This window comes from Xyrauchen texanus, chromosome 21 (genome assembly GCF_025860055.1).
Source record: "Xyrauchen texanus isolate HMW12.3.18 chromosome 21, RBS_HiC_50CHRs, whole genome shotgun sequence".
Lineage (NCBI taxonomy): Eukaryota > Metazoa > Chordata > Actinopteri > Cypriniformes > Catostomidae > Xyrauchen > Xyrauchen texanus.
In genome coordinates this window covers 24,661,505-24,678,788 of record NC_068296.1, presented here as the reverse complement: position 1 = coordinate 24,678,788, position 17,284 = coordinate 24,661,505, and the positions used below count along the sequence as shown (strand labels likewise).

General features: G+C 34.7%; 1 protein-coding gene across 1 annotated transcript; it reads left to right on the top strand.

Annotated features, from left to right (window-relative positions):
• Nucleotides 1–1,185: 1,185 nt before the first annotated feature.
• Nucleotides 1,186–17,014, top strand: LOC127661510 (solute carrier family 12 member 3-like). Its single transcript, XM_052152243.1, has 26 exons — nucleotides 1,186–1,505; nucleotides 1,947–2,069; nucleotides 5,027–5,102; nucleotides 5,302–5,397; nucleotides 5,954–6,093; nucleotides 6,562–6,672; nucleotides 6,783–6,894; nucleotides 7,016–7,146; nucleotides 7,268–7,352; nucleotides 7,486–7,640; nucleotides 8,016–8,123; nucleotides 8,298–8,421; nucleotides 9,170–9,271; nucleotides 9,601–9,756; nucleotides 9,940–10,039; nucleotides 10,231–10,342; nucleotides 11,735–11,863; nucleotides 11,976–12,082; nucleotides 12,279–12,361; nucleotides 12,474–12,560; nucleotides 12,664–12,765; nucleotides 14,659–14,770; nucleotides 15,005–15,091; nucleotides 15,232–15,367; nucleotides 15,512–15,579; nucleotides 15,727–17,014. The coding sequence occupies exons 1-26, from the start codon at nucleotides 1,254–1,256 to the stop codon at nucleotides 15,866–15,868; spliced, it is 3,036 nt and encodes a 1,011-aa protein (XP_052008203.1). The 5' UTR covers nucleotides 1,186–1,253; the 3' UTR covers nucleotides 15,869–17,014.
• Nucleotides 17,015–17,284: the final 270 nt, after the last annotated feature.

Here is a 17,284-nt window from a genome sequence, read left to right as displayed (position 1 = left end):
AAACAGATTAGTGTGGATGAGGCTATCATTTGTGAATGTTCCAAGGAGCATCTTCATCTTCAAAGAGGAAATTAAACATTTGTACAAAGTAGTTAATATGGCCACTCTCACAAATTTGCTTACATTTGATTAGTTGACCTAGAAATAGTGCAGAATCTCAAATATGTCAACCTTTCTTTGTTCTAAATTTTCAAAACTTACAACAGTTTAAAATTTGATTTTGAGTCTCAGATTTTCAATGTGGTCTCAGACTTTGGGACCCCACTACAAGCTTGCCCCTTCATTTCTTCATCACTATTTTAGATTTGTTTTTATATCTGTTTAAATCTATATTCTTTTGGCGTAATGAAACATTACTTTGACTTATTATATACATTCAACATAAAATAGACTCGTTTACATTTTAGTTTGAACTGCTTCGTACAGACTTAATTACTTGCTATGACAGATCCCCTCGAACATGAGGTTTTCAATATGTCCATTTAGCTGTTGGGTTTCTGCTGAAGCTCTTTGAGTCTAATAATAGAAATGTAATCAAAAATGTGCTTCAAAGGAGAGCACCTGTGGATTCGTGTGCAGGATCTGCACTGATTACATGGAAAAGGCTCCACCTTTGGGGCTTTCAGACCAATTTCTGCAGAAATAATTACTTAACCCAATGCTGCACCCCTGGTCAAATGCACTGGTGGACATTAGTCTTTCAGTTTATGAGGAACTGCTACAGCAATGATCAGTCATTGCTCAAGGGCAAAGTCTTTCAGTTGGAACCACCAAGAGCTTTGTCATGGCGGTTTGAAGCAGCTAAATGAAGGTCACGACTTGGAAAATTCACTGAGCAAGATTTCAGGAATTGTGTTCTATCGTACAAGCTAACTATATGTTTTCCATTGTATATTAAATAAAGTGCTCATTCTCAGTCTCTTGAGATACAGATAAATGACACATGCAGGACTCGCTCTCAAAAAATGCAATGTGTCCTTGAGAACTTCTGTCAAGGATATCTTATCAAAGATCTTTGTCATTACATGTTCTGAGGATGTTTACAAGCCCCAATACAAGCTAAAGGCCCTACGGAAACACTTAAGAATTAATGACCGATAAAAAAAGGTTTTGAATATGTTCTTACACTAATTAAACAGTCAAAAGAGGTTCCTTCCGGCTCAGGTATAATATAACCCTTTGAATCGACCCTTTGCTTTATTCAGACATCTTCAATTCACTTGCGTGGAGATCATCCACAGGCCAATGAAGGAATGAACCTCACAACCAACAGAAGCCAATTCTCGGTCTCTTCGGGACTGAGCAATGGAGATGACCGTAAATTCAGTTTGGGGGGATGTAGCAGTTATGATAATGACAGTGTGGCCTCACACAGCTCTGTGGTCTTTTCTGGATATGACACATTGGATACCCCACCAAGTTATGACTTCTATACTAACACAGAGGTTTTTGGGAGAGCAAAGAAATCAAGACCTTCTCTCTTTCAGCTTCACTCCAACCCTCAGGTAAGAACAACAGCAGTGAGACTTGATAAAATGGCACTTGATAAATTAACTGATACATATATAAAAGCAATGCTGACACACTAAAGCACAGTAACCTGCGAAAGTCTTAGGTACATAAGATGTTTCACAAAAGCATTTGTCTTCAGATGGTTATTTATATCTTCAGCTTTAGTGTGTCAATAGGAAATATACATTTTAGACTCCCAAACATTCCTTTTGCAAATAGAAAAGATTAGAATAGAAGAACCATGGCGCTCCACAAGACATGGTATGACCCCCATAGAACATTGAGTCAGTCTGAGATTACATGAAGAGACAGACAACCAGTTGAACACACTATTATGGCTTCAACATAAAAACATCCATAGAAAAACAACAGTAAAAGAAAAATCAAAAAATAAAATCATGCTTTTCCATGAGCATATTTAAGATTTATTCCAGGATGACCCATCTCCACCTCCTCTGTATGAGGAGACGAGTGTGGACAAACAGAGCCCAGAGGAAGACGAATCGGCAGAACCTCCTCCAGAACCAATGCGTTTTGGATGGGCTCAGGGAGTCATGGTAAGTTGGTTGACATTTAAGGTTATCACTAAAGAACATGCTTCATGATGTATTACATATAGCAGTGGGGAGTCCACATTTATAATCTAAGATTCAAATCTGATTTAAACCTGAAAATAAACAACGTTTTAGTATTTGGAATGAATTTAAAGGGAAGAAACTTTAGGATGTAAAATGAAAAAGAAATATTTCAGATTCTGCACTGGTATAAGGTCACTAATTGAATGGAAGCAAATTTGTGAAATTAATATTGATTCCATGTTAAAGGAATATTCCGGGTTCAAAACAAGTTAAGCTCAATCAACAGCATTTGCAGCATAATGTTGATTTACACAAAAATATAAATCGACTTGTCCCTCTTTTTCTTAAAAAAGAAAACAAAAATCGAGGTTACAGTGAGGCACTTACAATGGCAGTGAATGTGGGCCAATTTTTGTATGTTCAATGGAAGAAATGTGGAGCTTATAATTTTATAACAGGACTTTATATATATATATATATATATATATATATATATATATATATATATATATATATATATACACTTTTATTTTTCTACCCTTTTCTCCCCAATTTGTAATGCCCAATTCCTAATGCACTCTAAGTCCTCGTGGTGGCGTAGTGACTTGCCTCAATCCGGGTGGCAGAGGACGAATCTCGGTTTCCTCTGCGTCTGAGACTGTCAATCCGCGCATTTTATCATGTGGCTTGTTGAGGGTGTTACTGCGGAGACAAAGCGCGTGTCTAAAATTACATCGTCATGGCAATGAAGTAGTAAAATTGGGTATAACTTCACACAGAAAAGGTTAGTAAGCAATTTTATCACACTAAAATCCTCTTAACATGCATATTTTTTACATCTTACTTTTGAAACAGTGAGTATTTTAAATTTTCACTTCCATTATACGTGCCTCTCTGTAACCCATATATGTACAAAAAATTATGAAATCCCAAAATTATTCAATTAATTTTTCAATTAAAATTTTGCAAATTTCAAATTTCTCAAATTGTGATGCTAATCATTTGTAATGTAATAATAATAATAATAATAATAATAATAATAATTTTGAAATATGCAAAATAGAAGCATTTTCAAGGGTGGTCTCACTGACCTCACTGCATATGGGCAAAACCAGTATTATTATAGTTATGGATTTTTAATTTAGTTTTTATTTCTATTTTATATTCAATTATTAATTTCAGTTTAGTTTGGTTTTCGTTATTTTTCACAGTTTATCAGCTAGATTTAGTTTAGTTTTGTCAGTGTTTTGTATTTTCAGTTTAGTTAGTTTTTATTTTAGTTTTAATATTTTTTTTTATGTCTGCCAAAGCTGAGCGTTTACTGATGTCATTCAAAAAGTCTAATATTACGACATTTCTCCGGGCAGTTCTGCGTTACCTCTATCTAGTGGTATTTTCATGTAAATGTTGCACATTTTGTAATAAACTGGGAAAGGTGACAAAGCTTGATCCACATTGAATCCATGTGAATATCCTTAAATGATTATAAATCTTACTAAACTAATATATAGAGAGTACACAGTTAAAGGGATAGTTCACCCAAAAAAATACAATTCCCTTTTAATTTACCCTCATGTCATCCCAGATGTGTATGACTTTCTTTCTTCTGCTGAACACAAATGAAGATTTTTAGAAGAATATTTCAGATCTGTAGGTCCATACAATGCAATTCAATGGGGGGCAAAAGCACATAAATGTGTCATAAAAGTAAAGCACACGACACCAGTGGTTCCATTATATCCATCTTTAGAAGTGATTTGATAGGTGTGGGTGAGAAACAGATCAATATTTAAGTCCTTTTTACTATAAAACTTGACATCAGCGGTCTCCTGGGCAATCATGATTTCAAGCTGGATTATATTTCCCAGCATCATCTTGCACTCTGCGAGCTCTACTAGTTTGTGTAATCAAGCTTGAAATCATGATCATTCCTGAAGACTACAATTGCACGTGTGCAGTTAAAAAGGAGTTACATTTTGGTCTGTTCTTACCCAAAACAGAATAGATTACTTTGGAAGACATTGATTAAACCACTGATGAATACATTTTGTGCTGCCTTTATGTGCTTTTTTTGAGCATCAGAGTTTTGGACCCTGTTGACTTGTATTATATGGACCAACAGAGCTGAAATATTCTTCTAAAAACTGTTGTTTGTGTTCAGCAGAAGAAAGAAAGTCTGGCATGGCATGAGGGTGAGTAAATGATGAAAGAACTTTCATTTTAGGGTCAACTATCCCTTTATCTTATTGAGGTTTTAAATTGAGGATTTTACTTTGGGATGTTTGGCAGATTTCATTTTATGACCACTGTTGGGAATTGTTTTTTTTTTTTAAATGACAGACATTTGAGGTAAATCTTGTTAAGGTTATAAAAAAGTAAGTTAACTTAATGTTATGATGTGAAAGTGTATATGAAAATATAAAAGAATATTCCAAAATGATATTTTCTAGAAAATAATTTTTCCTCTGTCCCACTTTACAAAAACTACTTATTAAAATCTGGGATTTGTTTAAAAGAGGGTCTTCAAATGTTCTACATCCCAGTATTGAAAATGTCTTTGGTTTGACTAGTGTTTTTTGATTTTGACAAAGGTAGAAGACATCTTAAGCTTTCTTTAAAGGTATAATCTCAAGTTATGTGTCGTTTAGATCATAATTCAAAGTGTCAAGAAAAGTATAATTTACAGTATTGTCCCACTTTGCCCATTCACCCTAATATAAATAAAACTTAAATGATAAAGAAAAAATATGTTTTATTTTATTTTAGATAGTTTTGGAGTTATGAAAAAGTATTTGTTTCAGTTTTACTTTATTTTAGTTAATGAAAATTAATAATATAATAATAATACTGGGTAAAACTATACCCCAATCATCTGAATGAAACCAAGCAAAAACCATTGATCTTCTTCTCCAGCACTATTCTTTTATTCCCTGTAGATCCGCTGTATGCTGAATATCTGGGGAGTTATTCTGTACCTGAGGCTTCCCTGGATCACAGCTCAGGCAGGGATTGGTATGTCAGTCTCTGTTGTTATCATATTTGATCTTACCTCTAACATTGTGTTTTGTTTTTACTGTAAAAGCTCTCAAATGATTTTTTGAAAAACCATTAGGACTGTTAAGCGATGTATCGCTGTGATATACTGGTAGTGTAAGTCAATGTTTCAGCATGTGTCCTTGTTAAAGTGAACACTCTTCTTCTAAATTTAAAGGTCTGACTTGGATTATTATATTGGTGTCCTCCTCTATAACGGGCATCACTGGCCTGTCCACATCAGCCATTGCCACTAATGGAAAAGTTAAAGGAGGTAAAGACAGGGAACAATATGAGTAAAAAAGTGTATTATTATCACTATTGACATTTTTTTTAATCAAAACTGTGAAATAACACAAATGTGAGTGTTGGCATTATGTATTGACCAAAACAATGTAACATCAAAACAATCTTTTATCTTACCTTCTTCATTGTTGCCATTCTTTGCCTTGATTACAGCATTTTATATTTGTATATTAATTTATATTTGTTTACATAACTAATTTCAAGCTTTTAAGCATAAACTATTTAAATCAAAAGGTTTTTAAGATAATAGGAAACACATGTCTTTAAACCCTCGATAATTGTCCCCATTCTCTTACATAGTAAGAGCCTCACTGTAAACTGCATTTTTGTTTTTGTGGTAATCGACACATTCCTCAAATTCTGTCGATTGAGCCTAAGTTGTATTGAACCCGGAATATTCCTTTAACTGTTTTTTAGCCCTTATCAGACTTCTCAGCAGAATACAATATTGCCTAGCCTTGTATGTTATTTAATAGCCACCTCTAATCTTCATTCAGTTTACATTCTTTTTATTTCTTCCCCAGGTGGAACTTATTTCCTGATCTCTCGCAGTTTAGGCCCAGAGCTCGGAGGTTCAATTGGGCTCATTTTTGCTTTCGCTAATGCAGTGGCTGTGGCCATGCACACTGTGGGCTTTGCTGAAACAGTGCAGGCTCTCATGCAGGTGTGTGATATGGATTAGCAAACAGTCCAGATGAATATTTTATTGCTCAAATGTTCCTCTTTCAATCTGCTAGTTCCAAAACTTATTGAAGCTATCTGTAATGTTTCTTGTAATATCTATGCCTTTAAATTGCAGATGTTGGGATCATAGCAGTTTCTGACATCGAGATCTCTTTTAAATCTCTAGACAAGACACGTGTGAGACTACTAAAGACTTTTTCTAAAAAAAAAAAAAAAAAATACACAGTTGATTAAAGAGATCTCATTAGTAATCTTGCCTGTATTGAGAGTACACAGAAAGTTAATATTTACATCATAAATGATGAGAGAATTTTCATTTTTGGTGAACTATCCCTTTAACTTTCTGTGTACTCTCCAATACAGGCAAGATTACTGGATTTAACAGACCACTGCTCACATCTGCATTTTGACACAATTAAATTGAATTAATCTCTAAACCCCACAACAGGATAGTGAGGTTTGCATGGTAGACCGACTTAATGATATTCGTATCATTGGAGTGATCACTGTCACCTGCTTGTTGGCTATCTCAATGGCTGGAATGGAATGGGAGTCCAAGGTTTGTTTCTCAAATCAAGCGATTTGGCCCAAATACCTGAATAATTCCAGCTCTTAATCAATTAAAGCAAAGTGACTCATAGCTTTCCTCCGGTTCTGTTCCTCTCTCAGGCCCAGGTCTTGTTTTTCATTCTCATAATGGTCTCCTTTGCCAGTTACATTGTGGGTACCATCATGCCATCCACTACACAGAAGCAAGCCAGAGGTTTTTTCAGCTACAGATGTGAGAAAAAAAATGTAGTCGATGATTTCCACAGAAACTAATAAATCCACTCCATCCTCATTTTCTCAATGCTTGTCAGATCACATGTTCCCCATAAAGTGTCTCTGTTTGTGTTCGATAGCCGATATTTTTGCGGATAACTTTGTGCCCGGCTGGCGTGGACCAGAGGGCAGTTTCTTTGGCATGTTTTCCATCTTCTTCCCCTCAGCTACAGGCATCCTTGCAGGGGCTAATATCTCTGGAGACCTGAAGGCAAGTTGAGCTTCCAATCTCAGTAATTTGTCCTCCAATAAAACTTTATTATATATGTTATAAAGCATATCATTCTGTGGAAAATCAAGCCTTTAAAACGTTGTTCTTCTACTTCCCATAGGACCCTAATATTGCTATACCCCGTGGTACAATGCTGGCTATTTTTTGGACCACTATGTCATATCTCATTATCTCAGCTACTATTGGTGAGTATCAGAATTGTCTACCAATAAATATAATTATCCCATTGTTTCTAATTAAAGTTAATATATGAGATCAAGTAACACTAAAAACTGTGTTCTTTTCCCATTGCTGTGTTATTTCATTTTTGTCTTTCAGGCTCCTGTGTAATTCGCGATGCTTCAGGTAATTTAAATGACACCATTCCGCCTCCATATGAAGACTGCTTGGGAGTGGGCTGCCACTATGGCTGGAACTTCAGTGAGTGTATGAACAACAGGACCTGCGATTTTGGACTCATCAATAATTATCAGGTAACCAGCATGTCTATATTGGTCACTGAGTACTGGTTTGTCAACAATGTCTTATTAAAAACTAATGGAGCATTATCAAAATTTCATAGATGCTTTACAATCAATTTTGGGGCCACTAAACATGACATTTTCAAATTAAATAAACATTTCAACAATCTCTCATCCAAAACTGTATTTGTATGTTCTAAAAATAGAAGTGTTAAACTGTCATTGGAGCTTTAGCACACATGCTATGAAATAGCATATTGAGATACCCAGACCTCATTCCCTCTTCCTAACTCCACTCTCCTTTCAATAAAAAGTTGCACAAAGGTAATAAATGAACAGCATTACACAAACAGAAACATATATTTTCTTCTGTCTTGATCACTTCAGACTATGAGCTTGGTGTCAGCTTTTTCTCCTCTGATCGCTGCTGGCATTTTTGGAGCCACTCTTTCATCAGCCTTGGCTTGTCTGGTGTCCGCCCCTAAAGTGTTCCAGGTAATCAGTGAACCTCTGAACATCTTCACTCTATTATTAAGAACAAACCCCTTACATCTCACAGCAAACTGCGAGTTTGTGATGTGAACATTAGGATGATTTATTTAAACATAATTCTCACATATCTTCAACCCTTTTCATACATTTTTCCTTCCATGCCTCATCTCCCTACAGTGCCTTTGCAAGGACAACCTGTATCCAGGCATTGGTTTTTTTGGGAAGAGTTATGGGAAGAATAATGAGCCACTGAGAAGCTACATGCTAGCCTACATCATCGCTGTATGCTTCATTCTTATTGGTAAGCCATAAAACATAAAGCCTAACCCATGCTAGTTTTCAATGGCCTCTAAATCAATTATTCATTGCCTATTAAAAGGATAATTCACCCAAAAATGAAACTTCTCTCATTATTTACTCAACCTCATGACATCCCAGATGTGTATGACTTGTTTTCTTCTGCAGAACACAAAGAAAGATTTTAGAATATCTCAGCTCTGTTGGTCTATTCAATGCAATTGAATGGGGGCCAGAACATTAAAGGTCCAAAAAGCATTTAAAGACATTATAAAAGTAATCCACATGTCTCCAGTGGTTTAATCCATTTCTCCAGAAGCAATATGATAGGTGTGGATAGAAGGAGATCAATATTTAAGTCATTTTTTACTATAAATATCCACTTTTACTTTCACATTCTTCTTTTGTTTTTGGCCATTCGTATTTTTCATGAATATCATGCATTTTTCTCACCCACACCAATCAGATTGCTTTAGAAGACATGTATTAAGCCACCGGAGACATATGGATTACTTTTATGCTGCCTTTATGTCCTTTTTTGAGCTTAAACGTTCTGGCAACCATTCACTTGCATTGAATAAACCAACAGAGCTAAGATATTCTTTTAAAATCTTTATTTGTGTTCAGCAGAAGAAAGTAATACATCTGGGATGGCATGAGTGTCCATAATAAATTAGAGAATTTTTATTTTTGGGTGAACAGTCTCTTTAAAAAAAAATGTCTACATCCAATTGTTCTCATATGTATTTCAGCTGAGCTGAACACCATTGCTCCCATCATCTCCAACTTCTTCCTCTGCTCCTATGCCCTCATTAACTTCAGTTGCTTCCATGCCTCCATCACTAACTCACCAGGTGAGCTCAAACATCGAGCCAAAATGGGTTAAGCAAAGATTAAGATTTAATAGCCTATTTACAACTTTTATTGTATTTATGATTTATAATGGTAATTAACCACTTGTTTCACAGTGTATAGCCACCACATATACATTTTCTTGAGATTACGAGACAAATGCAAGCAAGATGTAATTTGCGGCAATAATGTAACATTTTGTTGCAGACATTTTCATCATCAAAACACACATACCTATCTACATGCTATCAGAAATTCACAGAGTCTCAAAACAGCTGTATTCTCATTAATGCACGCTAAAGTTTTCTCATTTTGCAATGTATGTGGGCAGGTTGGCGTCCAACCTTTCGATTCTACAGCAAGTGGCTGTCTTTGCTTGGAGCGGTGGTGTCTGTAATCATCATGTTTCTCCTAACCTGGTGGGCTGCTCTCATAGCCATTGGCATAATCATCTTCCTGCTGGGATACGTGCTGTATAAGAAACCTGGTAAGACATCAACACACTCTTAAATAGCTTGTGGGCACTAGTCTTGGTGAGAAATTATTTGTCATATGTAGCACAAGTAGGCATCTTAACCTACATGTGTATAATTGCTAGGACTTCATCCTGTGCTCTGTCCATGACCATTTTGCAAGAACTTAATGACTTCATTGTGTTTATACATTTCAGATGTTAACTGGGGCTCTTCAATGCAAGCCAGCTCATACAACATGGCACTATCTCAGTGTGTAGGTCTGAACCAAGTAGAAGACCATATTAAGAATTATAGGTAAATGACTGTGCCCCCCACAACACTGCTTCTCACAGTACACTAATAATGTACCATGTCAATACTTTCCATGTTGTTGTTAGTTTTTCCATTGGGCTTTGCTCGTGTGTTCATGTGCATCCTCTTCTCTCTTGTGCTATTTTCTTCATTTCTCCATGTGCCCTACTTTTTCCATCTGTTCTTTTTCTCAGACCACAGTGTCTTATTCTCAGTGGACCGCCCTCTATGCGTCCTTCCCTGGTGGATTTTATCAGTACCTTCACCAAGAACCAGAGCCTGATGATATGTGCAAATGTCCTTAAAGTAAGTCTACCAATGGAAACATTTCATACAGCCATTAAAACAGTCTTACAGTCATTGAAAACCATGAAATATCAGGGAATTTTAAAATGATGACTTACAGGCTTGGAAAAGTAATAGAAATTAATAGTCATGTAAAAGTTATTAAAAAGTTTCTAGTTATGCTCAGCTTTAAAATATTTAATTAGCTAGAAATTGTTTGCTTGTGCACAATTGTTTTTATTCATTTATTATAATTAAATAATTTGAACAATTCCTTACTCTGTAATCATGAAAAACTGAAAAACAGAAATTCATAGACATTAGTTTGTCAAAATATGTAAGAACCCTGCATTAATATTATTCTCAGAATAATGGCCAGAATACATTTGGAACCATTTTTTTATTTTTTAAGGTTGTTTCTCAAAAACACCAATGGTATCTTTATCTCTTTTCCCAGCCTTTCAACAAATAAAGGAATACTTTTACACACACACACACACACACACACACACACACACACACACACACACACACACACACACACACACACACACACACACATATATATATATTAAACTGCACTGGAAAAAAATACTTTGTGGTGAAGTAAATATAGCAGAAAAAATTAAGTACTTTCTACATTGAATAAGTTAGTTTCAGTGTGAACTTGAAAATATTAATTACATTTGACATTTTACTAAATTCAAACATGTAAAAATGAACGCTCTAAATAATAAGTAAATATAATTTATGATTGTTTGTTACCTTTACAATGCGTCACCATGTATCAATCCTAAAGTAGAAAACCTTGTCATAATTATTCGCTAATTTGAGTAAATTTCACAGGTTAAAAAAAGAAGTAAAGCACGTACCTGGCTTGAATAATTAATGAGCTTGTATGGTTTCACTGTTTTCTAGTTAATCTACACTGTTTTTATTGTTGATTTTGTTGTTACATTTTGGTAACGTCTTGTTTTTTGAAGTCTGAAGTTCATTTTCTACTTAAAATTACCCACTCATGATCAATAAATGAATTTGATAATTGTTACCGTCATCGTGTTTTGTGCCCTAAGTGTTCAGGTCTGCATGCTCAAATCTATAATTTGATTCTGTCATGATTATAGCAAGATAATATTTTCAAATAGTATAGCATAGCATAGTCTTCATGTGGAAGGCTTTAAAAAGCACTGAAATGCTAGCACATTTTTAAAAGCAATGTTTAATTCAGTGCTGCATTGCTTGAGTAAAATGTACAAAAACAGAGTACTTGAAACAGAGTATTGCAAAGTAAGCTTTAGAATGTCTAAATAAATCCACTGCTTTTAGAATCTTATGTTAATCACCATATCTACAGAATGATGCTTAGTTTAAAAGCTCACCCCCTTCCTTCTCTCATGAACTCTCTCTTAACAGGGGGGACACTCACCTGTTGCTGTGGACAGCAGTACTTATATAAGCTGGCTAAACAAGCGGCGCATTAAGTCTTTCTACCACACTGTAGTGGCTGATGACCTTCGCGTTGGTGTACAGATGTTGCTCCAGGTCACCCATGTCATATAATAAACTATGTCTGACAACATGTTTAACAAATGTTTTTTTTTCTACACTTTTCTGAGTCTGATAATGTCTGTTTGTGGTGTTGGTTCTATTCCAGTCTACAGGATTGGGTCGGATGAAGCCTAATGTCCTAGTGATGGGATATAAAATGAACTGGCGTAAAGGTCAACCGAGCAACATAGAAAACTATATTGGAATTTTGCAGTATGTATATCATATAGTTTAATATTGGTCCCTCAATTGTTAAATTCTTTTAAAAAGTCAAAATGCGTAAGACCCCCCATTATTCAGATTAGCAGTCAAAATTAGTTTTTAATGACTGAGCCATAAACTTCTACATTTGTTCTATCCCAGACTTGAACATTTGGTAATTTCCTTGGTTTAATCCATGTATTTTCAGTGATGCATTTGACCTGCAATATGGTGTTTGTGTCCTTCGGATGAAGGAGGGTCTTGATATAAGTCGAACAATAAAGGCGCATGGTAAAGACTGTTTCAAAACTCCTAATTTATCTCCACCTCCACTATTTGTGTGCAATGCCCTTATGACCCCCTAAAAGCCATGACTGTTGACTGAATTTTCCCTTTACCGTAGTGAATCTAGGGTTTGAGACATCCACTGAAAAGGTACTTGACACCAGGACCTCCACTTCTACTACCACACCCACAATTGACACATCATGTATGTATCCAAACATTCAAATAGTGCAAAAGTATGTCAATTTAGGTCCAATGTGAAGGTTCCTTGCCAAAACATTTGCCATCTGTTATAACCTGTGTTTCAGTGGATCCTGAGGCACTGATGGCCGTGTCCCAGCCTGCCACTGTGTTTCAGTCTAGACAGGGCAAGAAGACCATCGATGTGTATTGGCTCTCTGATGACGGGGGTGAGTTCTATTGATATTCTATGAATTCAGATTGAAATACTGCATTATTACCTTATGTAAGATATACAGTGAAAAACAAAGGGATAGTTCACCCAAAACATTTAAATGGACATTTTCTCACCCTCATGCCATCCGAGATGTGTATGACTTTGTTTATTCTGCAGAACACAAACAAAGATTTTTAGAGAAATATCTCAGCTCTGTAAGTCCTCACAAAGCAAGTGAATGGTGACCAAAATTTTTAAGCTCCAAAAAGCACATAAAGCATATTTTATGTACATATGGGGTACATAAAGTACCCCATATGTCTCCAGTGGTTAAATCCATATCTTCAGAAGCAACATGATAAAGTGGGCAGGGTTGGGGAGTAACGGAATACATGTAACGGGATCACAAATTTAAGATACAAAATATAAGTAACTGTATTCCACTTCAGTTACAATTTAAATAATTGGTATTTAGAATATAGTTACATACAAAAAGTATTTTGATTAATGAAGAGATTACTTTGCAATTTATTGTCATTTGTTTCATTTAATATTTAGTCCTTTCAGATGGAAAATATTTACAGTATCCATATAAATGATGTGATCCAAAGTGCATTTGCACAGCGGTGAAACACTTTCTCATGATGTGTTACATTCATATGAGCAGACAGAGAAGTAAGTTTGAAGTAAGTTTGAAGTAAGTTTGAAGTAAGTTTGAAGTAAGTTTGGAGCAGAAGAAATAGAAATAAACCTTGTGTAACTTGTCAGCTTTATGCTAAGCTAAAATGCTATTTCTAGCCATTTTACATGAACATGTGACCAGGCACGATCATATTTGTTTATCAAGAATTTTTTTTCTAGTAAGACCTTTGATATTAGGGCAAAAATCGTATTATTTATAATAATTTTTTATTGTTTTCCTGTAAAAATATCTAAAATCTAAATTTGATTTATCTTGTTTTAGAAACAACACTGCATAAGATATTTAGGTTTCTCAGAGAATGTATTTTTAACATGTGTATTTTGTCTTTATCGTCAAAACAAGTAAAAAAAATCTACCAGTGCTGAAGAAGTAAGTCCAAGTATTTAGAATATGCTACTGGCCTTGAGTAATCTAACTGAATACTTTACAAATTACATTTTACAGCATGTCAATTTCAAAAGTAACCCTCCCAATCCTGAGTGTGGGTGAGAAACAGATCAATATTTAAGTCTTTTTTTCTATCAATCTCCACTTTCACTTTCTCATTCTTCTTCTTTTGTTTTTGGCCATTTGCAGTCTTCTACTTGGCAGGGAGGAGAATTTATGGTACAAATTGACTTAAATATTGATATGTTTCCCACCCACACCTATCATATCGCTTCAGAAGACATGGATTAAACCACTGGAGCCGTATAAATTAATTTTCTGCTGCTTTAAGGTGTATATTGGAGCTTCAAAATTTTGATACCCATTCAACATGCATTGTAAGGACAAACAGAGCTGAAATATTCTTCTAAAAATCTTAATTTGTGTCATACAGAAGAAAGAAAGTAATAACACATCTGGGATGGCATGAGGGGTAGTTAATGAGATTTTGATTGAATAATGATTTTTGGTGAACTATCCCTAAAAATTCTATTATCATCTACACACCCTCATGTTGTTCCGTGGAACACAAAAGGAGGTGTTCGGTAGAATGTTAGTCTCAGTCACCATTTACTTAATTGCATCTTTTTTCCATACAATGAAAGTGAATGGTAACTGAGGCTGTCAGTCTCTAAACATTCTGCCTAATATCTCCTTTTGTGTTCCATGGAAGAAAGAAAGTCATACTGGTTTTTAACAAAATGAGGATGAGTAAAATAATGACAGGATTTTCCTTTTATAGTGAACTATTGCTTTGATAATTGAATGTGTTGTCAGGTCTGACACTATTGGTGCCATACCTCCTGACCCGTAAGAAGCGATGGGCTAGATGCAAAGTGAGGGTGTTTGTCGGAGGTGAAGTTCAGCAGATTGAGGAACAGAAACAAGAGTATGTATTGCCTTGAGCTTACATTATATTATCCACGTTACACATATTGCATGTAAATTTAATTAATTAATATAATTATGGAATAACATCTAATATATTATAATATAGATAAACATGATAATATATTTTCTAATTTATAATTAATGATTTATCTTAGGAACAACTGTTGTTTTGACATTGCCAAGTCTCTTCCAGATAAAAGACATCAAACAGAGCTTGTGTGTGTCTTTACAGGCTAAAAACTCTGATCGCCAGGTTTCGTCTGGGTTTCCAAGATATTCAAGTCCTTCCTGACATCAATGGAAAACCACAGTCTGAGCAGTACGGTCTTTCATTACAGCTTTCTGAACTGACCTATCTGACTAATGATATCTTCTAAAATATATTGTTCGGAACTGTTGTGGAATAAATTTTTGTGCCTAAATGCCAATGCATTTCTGCCCTTCCAATTAATGAAACAGCATAAAGAGATTTGAAGATCTCATAGCTCCATATAGAGTAAGTGCAGTCCAAAAGAATGATCAAGAAGCAGATGAGACAACGAAGGAATGTCCCTGGATGATGTCTGATGAGGAGGTGGAAAAGTTCAAGGCTAAGGTAATTTAGGGTTAGAACGATGGAGTTAAAAGAATGCACTGCCTTTATAAACAACAGTCTGGTGGTTTATTTTCTTCAAAGACCATGAATTCTGATAATCTCTTTTTTTGAACATTTAATATTTTGTGTCTTGTGTTTGTGCAGTCCCTTCGACAGATCCGCCTGAATGAAGTTATTCAAGATTACTCAAGAGATGCTGCCTTAATTGTTGTGTAAGTATCTATACAGGACGTGTTGCTGTGACATCATTAATATTACATGATAAGCAAAAGAGCAATCAACTAAAAAGCCAGACTGTTTAACTATTAGCAGTGTAAATACCTGATATCATTGGTCATCTGTGACTTTTTGTTTGGTAGCACCATGCCTGTAGGGCGGAGAGGGGCATGCCCTAGTGCCCTCTACATGGCTTGGTTAGAGATTGTGTCCCGTGACCTTCGACCTCCCGTTCTTCTTGTCAGAGGAAATCAGGAGAATGTGCTGACACAGTACTGCCAGTGAGCGCGACCTATTCCAGACAAAACTGTCCAGATGCCTACATCCAATGGAAAGATACTTGTCAATGTTAAATTGTTCAAATCAACTTGTTAATATGTTAAATCATGGCAGATTTACATGTGTTTACTACTTGTTGTGTTGTTTATTCAAAATGTTAATTGCATGTTTTAGTGTTTTTCTCCTGAAAAAAGCAAAAGACTAATGAATTTTCTCTTAAAACCATAAATCACATTTAGTTACAAGCCTAATAATGACATTACAAGCTTCTCTGTTGATTCTGATGATAATAATTCAACAATTGAACAATTAGCATATGTATAGACTTGTTCTCTTTTTAACGCCAAATGTTACTAAATATATATTTAACCCTTATATTGTGTTTCAGTCAAAGCTGACCAATGAATTTTTTTCTTATTTTTTTCATCCAGTTTTATCAGCATTGCTTTTTTGTTTTTAGCTAATTTTCATAAAATGTTATTGGTTTATGATCTACTTATCACATTATGTTGTGTTTGAGCTTGTTTGAATCGGTATAATCTGCTGTAAGTTACAAATTGTCATTGTCTATGTTATATGTATGTTTTAGTAAGTAATAAGGACAAATGTGACAAAAAGACACTCCTAGTTATTATATTTATGTGTGTTAGTGGGAATTTTATACACTAATAATCATTGCAGTTTGGCCTCTGTGTGAAACAAATCTGCTCAATGCATTTTACTAATCGAGACCTTTCCAAATATATATAAAACATGACTACGACATCTAATCTTTTTTGTATGTTTTTATCCAATGCTTTTAATCAAATCTGCAAATGATGTATATAATTGTCTGAAAATTAAAAAGCATAAAAAGCAATTGGTTATAATTTTCTACATTATTATTAGAAAACAAATGTTTACAGGGTGTGCCACCACTAGCCCAGTAAAACTCAGTTTAATGAATTCAATAATAAAAAATAAAAAAAATACATGCAATATAAAAAATAAAAAACCTGTTATAAAAAAAAAAAAAGTTGAAAAAAGATCTAATGCATATTATTGGAATAATATGACCAAAATTAAAGATTTATTAACAATTTTAGTGGGCTGGTCAGTTTTGACTGAACACAAAAGGTGTTTGCACAAACGAATACAACACAAGGGTTAATAAATTACTACTTATAGAATATTGACTTGTTCTCTTAATAATGACAACTTAAATGTTACTATTATATTTAAGTAAAGTACTATTTATTTTCAATACAATACATCTCTTATTGTGTCTAAGACAATTAATGTATACTTTATAGCACAAACTGAACCCATAAAAACACAACACACACTCACTTTAACGTACAACGGAGACAGTGTCATAATCGCTATGTAATGCAATCACAACGCTTACAGTAAAGTGAAAACATTTCCGACGACTTGGTGTCA

What these genes read in the sequence shown, in the direction of transcription:
- LOC127661510 (XM_052152243.1), top strand. Translation starts at nt 1,254, where the DNA reads ATGAACCTCACAACCAACAGAAGCCAATTCTCGGTCTCTTCGGGACTG. An exon ending in AGCTTCACTCCAACCCTCAG is followed by an intron (nt 1,506 to 1,946) that starts GTAAGAACAACA and finishes GATTTATTCCAG; the next exon opens with GATGACCCATCTCCACCTCC. An exon ending in CATTATCTCAGCTACTATTG is followed by an intron (nt 7,353 to 7,485) that starts GTGAGTATCAGA and finishes TTTGTCTTTCAG; the next exon opens with GCTCCTGTGTAATTCGCGAT.